Source organism: Poecilia reticulata, linkage group LG1, assembly GCF_000633615.1.
Source record: "Poecilia reticulata strain Guanapo linkage group LG1, Guppy_female_1.0+MT, whole genome shotgun sequence".
Taxonomy (NCBI): Eukaryota; Metazoa; Chordata; class Actinopteri; order Cyprinodontiformes; family Poeciliidae; genus Poecilia; species Poecilia reticulata.
In genome coordinates, this window is record NC_024331.1 from 18,243,430 (window position 1) to 18,256,654 (window position 13,225).

The 13,225-nt window shown below is 40.3% G+C and overlaps 1 protein-coding gene across 4 annotated transcripts in view; it reads right to left on the minus strand.

The window, feature by feature from the left end:
• Positions 1–13,225, minus strand: part of fbxo41 (F-box protein 41) — a 37,757-nt gene that overhangs the window by 4,633 nt on the left and 19,899 nt on the right. For 3 of the 4 annotated variants that reach the window (XM_008411873.2, XM_008411879.2, XM_008411865.2), the window contains 10 exons: positions 12,065–12,272; positions 7,461–7,534; positions 5,697–6,076; positions 2,864–3,102; positions 2,661–2,776; positions 1,985–2,137; positions 1,719–1,814; positions 1,501–1,619; positions 825–983; positions 524–639 (listed from right to left, as the gene is read on the minus strand). In XM_008411873.2, the coding sequence (XP_008410095.1) occupies positions 524–639; positions 825–983; positions 1,501–1,619; positions 1,719–1,814; positions 1,985–2,137; positions 2,661–2,776; positions 2,864–3,102; positions 5,697–6,076; positions 7,461–7,534; positions 12,065–12,272 (1,660 nt within the window). The remainder of the gene's footprint in view (positions 1–523; positions 640–824; positions 984–1,500; positions 1,620–1,718; positions 1,815–1,984; positions 2,138–2,660; positions 2,777–2,863; positions 3,103–5,696; positions 6,077–7,460; positions 7,535–12,064; positions 12,273–13,225) is intronic. The other variant, XM_017305978.1, reaches the window with a different exon arrangement.

The window sequence follows — 13,225 nt, forward strand, 5'->3', positions numbered from 1 at the left end:
TATATATATATATATATATATATTTTTTTTTTTGTTTGTTTGTTTGTTTGTTTGTTAAAGCAATACAAAATCATGCATCATTCTTAAAATTATGCACTACCTTGTATCGGTCTGCTGCATAAAATCCCAAATAAGTTCACTGAGGTTCACTGAACATGACACAGACATGTGTCGACTTCTGTGGCAACACAGAAGCCAATGCAAGTAGGCATTGACTTCATTGCACCACACGTCAGTCTGACACATCAAGACAAAGTCTTTCATGTCTCTAGTCATGGGTGTTATGGAACCAGCTCACACAGTCAGTCCCACTCATCCAACACCAATAGATTCAACAATTGAATCCAGAGTCAATTCTGCCAAAAACAGATGTATAATTTCTAGTTTGACACAGGAACATTTTCTTTGCACACCAGGAACTATTCGCTGACACGTAAAAGGTCAGCTTCTAAAACTAAAACTACGCCATCAGTGTTTTGGAATGTACAGGGGAACCGCTGTGAGACACAGAGGTGTTGTTTACCTGCAGCTTGTTAACCATTTCATCAAACAGCTTTCTGGCTTCTGGGCTGTTGGGGTCCTCAAAGTAGTCTTCTATACCAATCTGAACCACAATGGATTTCAGGTTGCGGCAAACACCTGGTTGGAAGGAGGATTTGTGGATGTAATTCACATCTGAAAGTTGTGCTTGGTTGGGAATGTTTAAATGACTCAAAAGAGCTCTAAAGATAAAGCTTTGACACAGAAAAAAAATAAAAAATAATTATTGACTGCATAGTCCAGAATTTGACATTGAATCGTGTTACACATCAGTCTCAACTCACTGTTGAAGTGGAGCAAGGCTTTAGGGGTGACCGGTGTGGATGAAAGCACCAGCATCTCCAGACCCTTCAGGCCCTCCCTGCAAACCTCTGCTGCCACCTCCTGGTTGATTTCGCTCACATGGTCCAACTCCAACACCTGCAGGCGCATGCAGTTTCTCGCTGAAAAAATAGGAAAGAGGAACAGCCCACATTCAACACAAGGATCAAGTAGGAACACGTTTTGGTACAACACATTCACCCAATTTATTTTTATGATCTACATTTTCAAGAAATCATGAAACAACGCGATCCCTGAAGTCGGTTTGTGATTCAGCAGTGGATGGATTATTTTACACTCGGTGTAGATGGAACTGGAAGAATCAAAAACTAAAGTAAACAATATGTTGACACAACTCAAGTTCTGAAAAAATGAAATCAAAAGTAAAAGGCATTGGTGACATATAATCAAATCATTTTCTTTAGTTCAGATTGGATTTTTTTTATTTTTAAAGCCATATTTTTAAGAGTACACAACAAATGGTTGCCTTGTCAACAGATGCTCCCAACTGAGATCTCTGATTAATGTTCTCAGGGCAACCACAGAGGTCTTGTGAAAAGCATCACACTATAAGAATATTTTTCCAGGGTATTAAGTAAAACAAAAACACTGTAATTCTGCTGTATGTTCAATATTTACCCAGTGAGGCGAGTCCCTGAATCCCACATCCAGCTCCACCCACACCAAGAGCACGGAGATGTGGCCAGCATCTTCCAATCGTCTGCAGGCATCGGTTGCTGAAACGTGCTGGTTGTTGACTGAGAGAAACAAACACTCTAATGAAAACATGATCACCGGATTGGTCTTTCTGTTATTAATCTCATGTCTGATTACTAATTAATGTTCCATCATTTTACCATGGATGTAGGGGCGCCACCTGCAGAGAAATAATATCTCTACACCCTGCGCCAAGGGCCCAGATAACCTCCTGGCCAACTGGATCTGTGGCGCTCCTGCAGACAAAAAAAACAAAAAAAACCCCGATGTATGTTTGAAGATACAATTTGAAGAAAGCGGCTTCGTTTACCTCACGTGAAATATAAAACAAGTTTAAAAAAGACAATGAAGTGAGATTCATGCTGTAACATTTTAAGACAGCTGGGATCTGATGGCAACGGTTCACCTGTAGGTTACGGCCTGGAGGGCTCGGCAGTAGCAGCTGGCCAACCATAGGGAGCGATCAGTCAGAAGGTTGGGACAGTGTGAAATCTTTAGTATCAGCAGGTTACTTCCTGTGGCCTTTAACAACGCCTCCAAACCTTCCTCAAGACAGCCACTTTTGACCGAAATATAAGAGAAGGTTACGAGAGAGAGAGAGAGAAAAAAAAAAAAACAGACGTAAAAATAAAGGTCACTTTTAATCATACTTCACTTCTAACAATGTCAGGACATGCTCCTGGGAGCTCTGCTGCTACCGCCTTTTGTTTGCAACAATCATCAGATGCATTCAGCGGCATACAGCATTTAAGAGAACTTTATGCAACTAAACGCGTGTCCTTCATACAAACAACAATCCACTCGAATCAAACCTCGTTGCGTGTTTTCTTCCGGCAAATAAAAGCTGATATCCACATGCTGCGAATAATTAAACCGCACACAAACGTCAGCATACATCATTCGTGTTCTCTCTGCTGGCTTTCCTCTCATCAGTCACTGTTCAGGAAATCACTCGGTGCGTCGCTCGGCCACAACAGTCGGGCAAACAATGGGGTTAATCAAGTCAAGGCAGCACACAGAGCAGGAATAAATACCCCCGGAGCTGTAATCTGTCTACAACAGTGAACGTGTCGGTGTCTCACCGTGTGCTTTTAAGGTAGTCCTCCTTGGATTCTTTCTTGCCTCGCTGCCTTGGTTTAAGGTTTTGCAGAATGAGGGAGTGCGTCTGCGTGCACCACTGAGACAATGTGGTCAAAAACTAGAGAAATACATACACTTACAATAATTACACTGTTCCACAATGATTTCTCTTTGAAACAGAGGACAAAGCGCAATGACAACGCACCTTGGAAGAAATGCGAGCGTTTTCCAGCAGCACCCTGGTCCACACAGCTGGGTGTCGGGCCACGAACCTCCAGTTGCGGCAGACCTCGGCGGTTTTCAGGAGGGTTTTGGTGTCCAGGTAGGTAAAGATGCAGAAGAGCGCTGCACGCATCTTCAGGATTTCTGGACTTATCACCTCGTTGGATTTTGATGGGCTCTTTTCGTGGCGGCATGGCTTGCTGTAAACCACGTCAGACCGACCTGTAGCAACAACACAGACCTTTAACAGATACCATCCAGAGCCTCAGGAAGGTTTCCATACCTCTTGAAATTGATCCCATTTTGTTATTACAAAATAACACAAAGATCCATCATGCTAATAAAGACTGAAATAATTGTAAATCTACAAAGACCAGGGAGAGCATTACTCACTGCACACTAATTCTGGTGGGCAAAGATTTAGTCTGATTTAATGTCAGATAAAGAGGAAGAAAGGGCTATGTGGTTTTGTGTGTATGGAAATATCTGGTTTCAGGAGTTCCTAAAATAAAACACTTTTAATACTCGAGTTGCTTTGTAGAACAGAACATCTTAAAAGGTTAACATTCTGTGCCATAAAATATAGAAAACTGCTTCTCAATTTAGATTCCGTTTGACTATTTTATACATTTTTGCTTTAACTAGTGCTTTTGTTAATTAAGGTCGTCAGCATGTGAGACTTGTGGAGTGGCCCATGATGATTAACTGATGATGATTAACTAGCTTTAAGATGAACAAAGTCAAACTATTCTCAAATGAGAATTTGTTTTGTTTTTCTAACCTGGGGAAATTTAGACACATATTGCAGGTAAGATATTGACTGTTATAAGTCACTACATAGAACCCCATATATAAAATAATTTAATCTATTTCAGTGTAGTAAAACTGAGAGCCTTTTGGAAACAAACCATAATAATAACTCTGTTATATATTTTAGATAATGTACAGTTTCAAAGCTTGTTTTTAATTTTTTTTCCCTTTCTGGTACATTTTGAACTTTGCTGCAGTTCTAAAAGTTCCTTTTTTTATTATTATTATTATTTCACTCATTTGTTTTTAATGGGATCTCCTTATTCCTGAACATTATGAGTCGTATGCCCCTTAAGGTGTGCTTAAGCAATCGGCTAAATATCTATGAGATAAACGTTTTGTCTTCACCATCCTGTGGTAAAACAATTTTTGTCACATGGTGGCGCTAATCTCTAACTAAAAACAACAGAACCAGATTGCATAATTAGTTTTCAGCATTTTGTGCTTTTTATCCTATCCACTGCTGTTGTTACAATGTGTCCAATCCCAGCCTGCCATAACCCTCACAGCAAAATTTATCCTCCATGACTCACTTCATCTTTGGCCTTGGGAGGCATCTGCTTGAAACCATCAGGGCTGTGAACCAATGCATACTATTTGACTCTTTCTCTCTCTCCCTCACTCACGCACACCTCCTACACTCAAGACTGCCAAATGAACTAAAAAAACAAGCCTGTGTACTTGCAGATACATACCACACAAACAGCTCTGGCAGAGTCTCTCCTAATAGGGAGAACTACGTCAGAGTAGAGAGGCTAGCAACATGTTACATGAGACAAAAAAAAAAAAAGAACTTTTCAGCTAATGAGGAGACCAAATTTATACATGTGAATTTGTCACTGAGCCCCGGCCCAGTTTCTTTCAGTTCCAGACTGCCACGGTCCAACCTGATATATCCACAGCAGACGGGGAACGCAGAGTGCAGCAGCAGGGTTTGTAAGGAGGTTGGCATGGGATGATGCTAACAGAAAAATGCACAATCTGTTGTGCAGCTGAGCTGTGCAACAACAACTGGCTAGCTAGTCTCTTACATAGGAACTGTAAGAGATGGTTTATTGAGTTACTTCCTTGTGTTCTTGAGAGCAAAGCTGGTTAAATAATGGATGCAAAAGTTGGATCATGACATAAATACAGTCAAGTGCAAAAGTATACATACCTCTGTGACTTTTTTGTCAGTTTGTGAAGTTACAACCACAAACTTCAGTGCACAGCATTTTGATTTAATGTTATCAATTACACATGATTGAGAAGTGGGAGTAGAATGTCTTCACAAGTCATGTACACAGAGTTCACTTGTGTATAAGGTAATCTCAGTGTAAATCCAATGGTTTTGTGAAGGCCTCAGAGGTTTGTTAGAGAACATTAGTGAACAAACTGCATCATAAAGAACAAGGAATACAACAGACAGGCCCTAGAGCCCAGTTCTGGAAAGCTTCAGTCTGGGTAAGGTTAAAAAAAAAACAGTATTCTAAGCTTTGCACATCTGACATCTGCTTAACTTATTTAAAAATGGAGAGAGGGTGATGCAACTCCAAACCTACTAAGACAAGAAGAAGAGCGCTGAAAGTTCAGTCCATTTACACTAACTTGAAACAGATAGCCAGAGATACAGTGGAGTCGTTTAGGTCAAAGCATATCAATGAGACCAAATGGTCCAGTTAAAGTGCAGACCTAAATTAAAATGAAAATCTGTTGCAAGACTAAAAGGTAGATGTTGTCCTCCATCAAATCTGACTCAATCTGATTAAGCGAGAGGCAAAGGTTTAATCTCTAGATATGCAACGCTGGCAGACACATATCCCAAACTACTAAATGATAAAATAACATCTCAATACCGCTGTTAGTCAGGACAGCACAGCAACTGCCAGTTCTACGGTGTTCCACTAACCCTTCAAGTCAGAGCATCGACTTGTTTTAGCCTTTTATTGTTCGTATCATTAAACTCGCCTTGGTGACGGGTGAAGAAAATACCTCAAGATTGTGACTATTTTGCAAACAACTGTTACCCGTGTTAGGGCGATACGCTGCCCTGCTGTGGTGAGGATAGGGTACTGCAGACTGCTGAACCTCAGCCACAGCTCTCCGCTCTTGCTCCCACATCTCCACTTCAGACTCGGTGGTCCGCGAGCCCACGTCCGACACGTCCCCCTCCTCACCCTCGGTGCTGTTCCTGTACGGTCGCCGCTGCCAGTTCTGAATGGCCTGCTTGCGAAGACCCCAGTTTCTAGACCCGCATCCCGGGGAGCGCTCGTAGCCACCCTCGCCCATGCGGCACTGCATGTGATAGTATTGCGCCTCGGGACAATCCTCCATGGGATGCATCTCGACGCTGTCGCTGTCGTAACCTCCAGAACCCTGCGAGACAGACTTTATCCTCCCTGATGCTCTGCAGAGGAACACAGGGTATTTAAACATTAAACACCTTCCTGCTTCGAGCCAAACACATATATAACATCTCATTCTCAACGTTCACTTTAGTCTTACTAAATAACAAAATAAGCTTGACTGACCATTAGCATGATGAAAGTTTAAGAAACATAAACATGAACATGCACAGAAACGTATAAGAATCAAAACCTCTCTGAAATCTGCATTAGAAATATAAAGCCACAAATTAGAAACGAGAAAAATTTATTTCTTTACTCAAACCAGAGCATGTAAATCTCTGCTTTGCACAGAAAAATCTGTCTGAAAATGACAGATTGTGTTTTTAATGGGGATCAAGTGAAAAACGGTTTCTTGGACCAGCATCATTACCACAAGTTTGCTTGGCGACAAACATAAGGAAGCATTCCTCTAAACTGTGACAAAACTACCAACATCTACCATAATTTAATATGCGAACACAAAAACCTAATCTGGAATTAGAGGGCAAATGTAAAACACCTGAATAAGTACAGAAGACATGTTGTCTTATTTTGTCTTGGAAGAAAAGCCATGGATATAATCTGCACCACATGCCAAAATATTTTCCATTTCTCAGATTTATCTTTGCAAGCCATGCTTGCACTGATGAAGTCATATTGAATAAGTCGCAAAAACTGCTCCCTATTTTCTAAAATGATGCCTAACAACAGCAAGGGTATAGAATGTATTGATCCTTAGCGAGGAGCTATTATTAACCCAAGACAGGAGGCTCAGACGAGCGCTTCTGGCCACAACGTGTGTCTGTGTCTGTTCTGCTGTCAGTGATTCAACGGGGAAGGCCTGACGTCACGACAGGAAATACATTCACTACCAACTGGGAATGATAGTTGGGTTAGTCAGACTACTACGGTACAGCCATGTGTCTGAGGTTGGTGCCAGAGACCCAGAAATAGTTCAGTCACACCTCAAATCGGGACATCAACCCTGTATCTCAGTGCTGCTACTGAGGGAGATGCAAAAACTCCAGCACACTTCCCAGGACCCAACAAAATCCATCATGTAGACAACACAAAACAATAAATCTTAAAGGTTTATCACATAACAGCATTGGGTAATAGGTCGAAACCGCTGCACCTCCAATAAAGAGAGATTGTCCTTCTGACAACAGTGAACAGCTATGGTGTGATGCTGTAAATTGTATTGTTGTTTTAGATATTTTCAGTCTCACGTCAGATTTGGGCAAAAAAAACTGTCTATTGGCCAAATTTAGTACATTTAAAGGTTCTGACTATTTTCCTTATCTCTTTTTTAAATAAATAAATATATAAAGGAAGCATGAATTACCTATTGTTTACATGTGTAAAAAACAACCTGTTTTTCTTCTGTTTTTGTTTCTGACCTACCCTGTGCTGGGAGAAGATCGTCTCTCTGACACTTGGTACATTCCTCTTGTGCTACCAGAGAGGCTGGAATTTCTCTGAAGAAAAATGACAAGTAAGCAAGTGAGAACAAAGAGTTAATTTGTTTGGAAGAGATGGAAATCTGGAAAAAAAAAAAAAATCCAAAATGTTTGTTAGTTTTGGAATCTGGAAAACGTCTGAGGGGCAAGTGTATCGTTTTTCAGTATGGTGCTGATTCACAACTCAGAAGAAAGTGCTGACCAAGATGGAACACCAACATTCCTGGGGCTAAGCATTATTAATGCAGAGATCATTTTGAAAGAAATAACTAATCAAAAACAACAAACCCCCCTCCCCCTAAAAAATATGAGTATTGAATATCCAGCAAGAATCGTAATGAAGTGTGAAGGATAGTTTCAGTTTTAGGTGCCATGAAACAAAACCTCTTTACTGTAAAAACACTTATAAGACTCAGCTGACACCTGCTAATACTTTCTACTTTCTGTTATATTTTCCATGACCCCTGCCAGTAACAAACTCAAAAATCCTTTTTTTTTTTTTTTTTGTATGCAGTGAACACACCAGGTCTAAGTACAACCAGGCTGTTCTAAACAAAACACCGTTTGTTGTGGGAGTTGCTACTGCAAGAAGACGCAAGCATAGCTTTTTCAGTGTCTGTGAGGTGTTTATAAATGAGGACAGAAAAAACACAAAGTGTCAGAAATTCTTTAAAAGAAAATTATTTTATTTGGAGTATGCCATCTGTTTATTCAGCTTCAACAGAGAGCTAGACTCTGGTGCTTTGAGTGTCTTTCACTTAGCTTTTTTTTTTTTGATAGCCTGCAACAGGCCATCAATTTACATCTAGCCTGGAGACATTAAAACTGGGGAGGGAGCGAACTGACCCAGAGCAAGGTTTGCCAGACAACAGGAAGGCTAAACAAGTGACACAGAAGTTGCTCTCTTTTGAACTCAGCCTCTGTCTATTATGGTGAAAGCTGAATTTGGAAATAGAGGCAGAAGAGTTCAAGTCAAGATATTGCTTCTCAAAAAAATAAGCATGGATACCAATGCTTAAAGTTAGAAATCCTAATGTGCTAATTATGCTAATTGCTAGTAAAAACAAAGCAGGGTTAAATGTCAACTTCCTTATCTGTTTGTCTTTGGATTAAAATGGCAAAACCCTGTTGTTCTCACAAATACAGTGTCCAATGTAATGAGCACTCATGGCAGGAAGATTAGGAAGAAATATTCTGAAGTTGGTTAGTATGTTGATGAAAAAGTTCAAAAGGAGATAAAATCTGTAATGGTGGATAAAAGCTCTACAAAAACTTAAAAATCTGCATACAAATTCTGATGGATGCATATTTAACTTTTTTTTTTTTTTTTTGCCTTTTTCAATTAACCATTAAGTCTGATTATCCAAAGGACATCCAACAAATGTCTACATCTGTTTGATTTTACTGAAGACCCAGGCCTGGTGTCTGCTGTAAATGGGTGCTGTGGGACACACCCTGGACAGGTCACAGGTCACACACACACACACGCACGCACGCACGCACGCACGCACGCACGCACGCACGCACGCACGCACCCACGCACGCACGCACGCACGCGACAAAACAAGACAATCAATCTCTTGAGCCTACAGGCAAATTTAGAATCTCCAATTGAACTAAAATGCATATTTTTGAACTGTGGGAAGAAACTGAACATGCACAGGTATGCAAACTGTAGACAGAAAGGCCCCAGAACCTTCTTGCCCTGAGAAATCTGACCCTCTATGCCACCCCATCAAGTACAAATAAGAAAGTAGGGCTAGCTGAAAATTTATGCAGCATACTGATCATCAAGACGGTAGCTGTTAGAACTCAAATTCTGAAAAAAAAAACAAAAACAAAAAACTGATCAATAAATATTTAAATCCATAAACTGTAAAATTTATGAAAAGCATATCTGAAAGCAGATGACAATTTGGCATGTTCACATATCTTAAAAGCTGATTCTCATGCTGTTTTCTTTGAAACAAATTCCTCTTGTCACTCTTTCACACATCACTCATCCCCAAAGCACTCGCTGTTTGCACGAGACTGCGCGTAGGCATGAGTGAAGCAGAGCCAGGTGTAGGTCTGTGTACTGACATGCCTCAGAGGCAGAGCAAACACAGGCACAATTTCTCCTTTTTTCCCCTTCTTCCCACTTCTTGTCAGTGGAAATGGTCTATACAGGAAATAGATCAAACTGTCTGAGGCTCTGAGTCCGAGACACACTGATGAAAAACAGAAGAAGGGCAAATCTTCAGAACATGGACGAAATAATAATGCATTCATCCATAGAGGTTTGGATGAAATTTGAGTAGGTTTCCGCTTCGAACTCTTGGTGTAACGAAGCCAAAGAAATTTCAGCAAACGCTGACATTTGATTCAAGCTGTGTTCCCTTTGTTTTCTGTGAGAAAACACTTCAAATCAGCCTGGAATTAAAATCACAGAGAGAGAGCCGGAAACAAGTCCACTCCGAGTGTCAGCCCTCAAATACGTGTTTGGCTGTGAGACCCGTCTCCGTGGAGATGAGGGCGACCCCGCTGCCACCGGATGGAGGGAGGAAGAGAGGCTGTGAGGGTGAGTGGCTGCCTGGGTAACATCTCCAGGCTTCCCATTCACGGCGCTACAAGGTGTCAGACAGTTTGAACTCTACTCTGCACTTGTGCTCGTCATGCTGATTTTTTCAAAGTCAGACAACACTGCACATGCATGCAAACACGAAGCTGAGATATCTCAACTTTTAACACAATGCATCTAAATGTAGGCAACAGTATTGATCAAAAATGGGTAACGCTGCATTTCTGAATGACTATTAGGGTTAGGGTTAGGGGTCCTGAAAATATAATTAGCAGGCATTTACAGGTTATCTGAGCTTATATTTAGCTGAAAATAGCACTATGCTCTCCTCTCTTGAGCTCACCTCACTAGTTTTCTATAACACCTAGGTTTTAGGACTTTCATGGCCTTGGAAAAAGGTTGACCAGTGAACCATAACTGTATTGATTTCACCATATGTTTTGGATCATAAACTTACTAAAAGACACGATAACATATAATAGCTTGCTTGTACAGACCATCAGATTGCGATTTAAAAGATTTCCTATTGTACCCAGCAATGTGTGCCACACATTCATCATTTATTTCATGCTAAATAGCCCTGGACCGTTTGTTGCAAAATAAATTGAATGTTACTCTCATTTGAGTCCCATTAGAGTTTAGCAAACTGCACATGTTTACATTCGTTATGGTAGGAGGGGAAAAAGCACTTTGCTAGCATATCTCCAAAACAGCTATTTGTCTTGTGTAAGACATCAATAAAAATATACATTTTTCTTAAAGGGACTCATAAGTATTCCACTAGTGACTTTTGTTAAATTATCTTTTAGAATATTTAACTAAAGAATGCAAGTATTGGTATGAATGCAAAGAAATTGTTTAACAAATTAAACATATATAGTGTAACCTTTTAATTTGAAGTGCCTGTAAATTAGTATATGGAGCAGTCATATGGATATTAGGATATTGATTGATCAAATGTACAAATTAAAAGTCAGGGGAAAAAACTGTGAAAGTATGCTGCAGCGAGAAAAGAGAAGCATCATTTTAGGATTAATTTGCACCTTTACAAGGGATGACAACAAATTTGTCAGTTTCTGTGCATCATGAACAATGGCAAAACATTGCACTGAGTGAGGGATTAATAATGCCTCTGTACAGTCGCTGATGGTCTTTGAAGAAAAGGATTTCCACATAGAGTCTAAGAGAAAATTTGGTCTCGGGCAGATCTGAAGCACATCTGATTAAAAATCCTGTTAAAACCTTGATGGAAAGCAGGAGTTAGTTTCCATGGCAGCACACACATTTGCAGAATATGAAGCAGGTCACCTCTTTCTCCACAGGTGTTGGATAATAATTTAAAAAGGTGTCATTTTAAGAACAACCTTTTGGATATTCTTTTTTTTCTCTCTTTTTTTATTGCATCGTTGTGTAATAAGGCAAAATACAAGGGGAGAGTGGCACAGTTCAAGCCCTGATCCCGGAGACAAAAGTGCTGGATGTCAGTCTAAAGCTGCAGAGGCTCCTCTTTGTCCATTACACTCTCCGGTAAGGATATATTGCAGCAGAGACTCAATGTTCTGACTGATGTGGTGCTGAATGATAAGCAGACAAGGATCATGCTTCCCGTTTATGTAGTCTCCTTGTTCAGGAAGCATCAGCTGATCAAAAGATAATAACTCCTGTTGGAGGAACTTAATCCAAAAACGTCACTGATCTTTCGCTTTAGGAGATCTGAAGACCTGCAGGTTTAAAAAAGCAAACTATGTCCGTGACTACCCTCATTGATTCAAATTGACATTGTAATTAGAAAAGGTATACACGTGTGTTTGAGGCAAAGACTGACAGTTCAGCATTCCCGATAAATTGTAGCAGCCTTTTGATCTCTATGACTCCAGCTGTTTTATTTACCCCTGAAGCACATTTAAAACGGAACCAAAACGATCCAACAGGAGTGCATGAATACTACATTAAGACCACAAACTAAAAATATGTTGAAAGATCCGAACCTGGCGCCCAGTGCCCTTCGAGGCCTGCAGACTGCAGCGTCCCAGGCTGCCGTTCGGTGTGGTGCCGCAGCTGCTGATGATCTGCAGCTGTTTCTCAGCACGGTCAGCTCGGTCCAGAAGCTCCTCAATGAACTGCTGCAGGCGCACCTTAGCGTTGGCTTCCCGTGCCGCCGTCTCCTGAAGGAACTGGTCGATCTGGGAAACCTCCCTGCACACACGGAAGGAGGAGGCAGTTTTATAAAGACAGTCTTTAAACTAGAAGCTATTTCCCAATGGGACAGGAGTGTGAGGACAGAAGCAGCTGTCCTAGTAAATCCCAGATTCTCTAAGTGAATGCAACTGGAGCAACAACCATTTGTCTTTGTGGCACCACATCATTTAAACATTTAGGTGACTCGTCCAGTGTGAACTGATGATCTTTACTTGTTTGGTATATTTTCTTTTAAGATGTTGAAATGTAGACAGGCGCATTTCTTTTCTGCGCAGAAGAGCTGCTGCAGAGAATTCAACTGAGGATGAAAAAGGAGTCACTGAAAATGTCCCAGCTATTAAATGAAAACTGGGTCAGCAGTCTGTTTGTTTGTGAGCATAATGGTCATTATTTTGGATTGTTTATGTTTAGCCGAAATCCATCAGTCGATGCATCGAAACATCATACATCCCAGAATCTACTCCTCAGCAGCAGCAACACGCATAATGAAGTTTTCTGAAATGGGGACATTCTGAGATAAAAATAGTTTGGTGTCTGGCACAGTTAACTTTACTCCTCTCCAGGCACAGCTGACAAGAATTGTGAATCCAAAATTAGTCAAGGTAGCTGACAATCAGCCAGACGTAAAAGCTGCATAACAAAACAATGAATCAGCAAATGAAATGAAAGTGAACTGTTTCAGGAGGGGGTTTTTTTTCTTTTTGATTTCACTGAAATTTGCCATTTGAGGTTTCAAATGGTTAGAAAATACATATGCATTTTATTCAATTTAAATAAGTCAATTTATTTCAGTGGGTCAATTTAAAAACTGAAACTTAAATATTTATTTTAGGGCGATATATTTCAAATTATATTCATGGCAATTTTGATAGCTATGGCTTACAAGAAATGAAAATAATGTGTTGTAATTTTAGAATATTACATAGCACCAATAAAACAAAAAAATACAA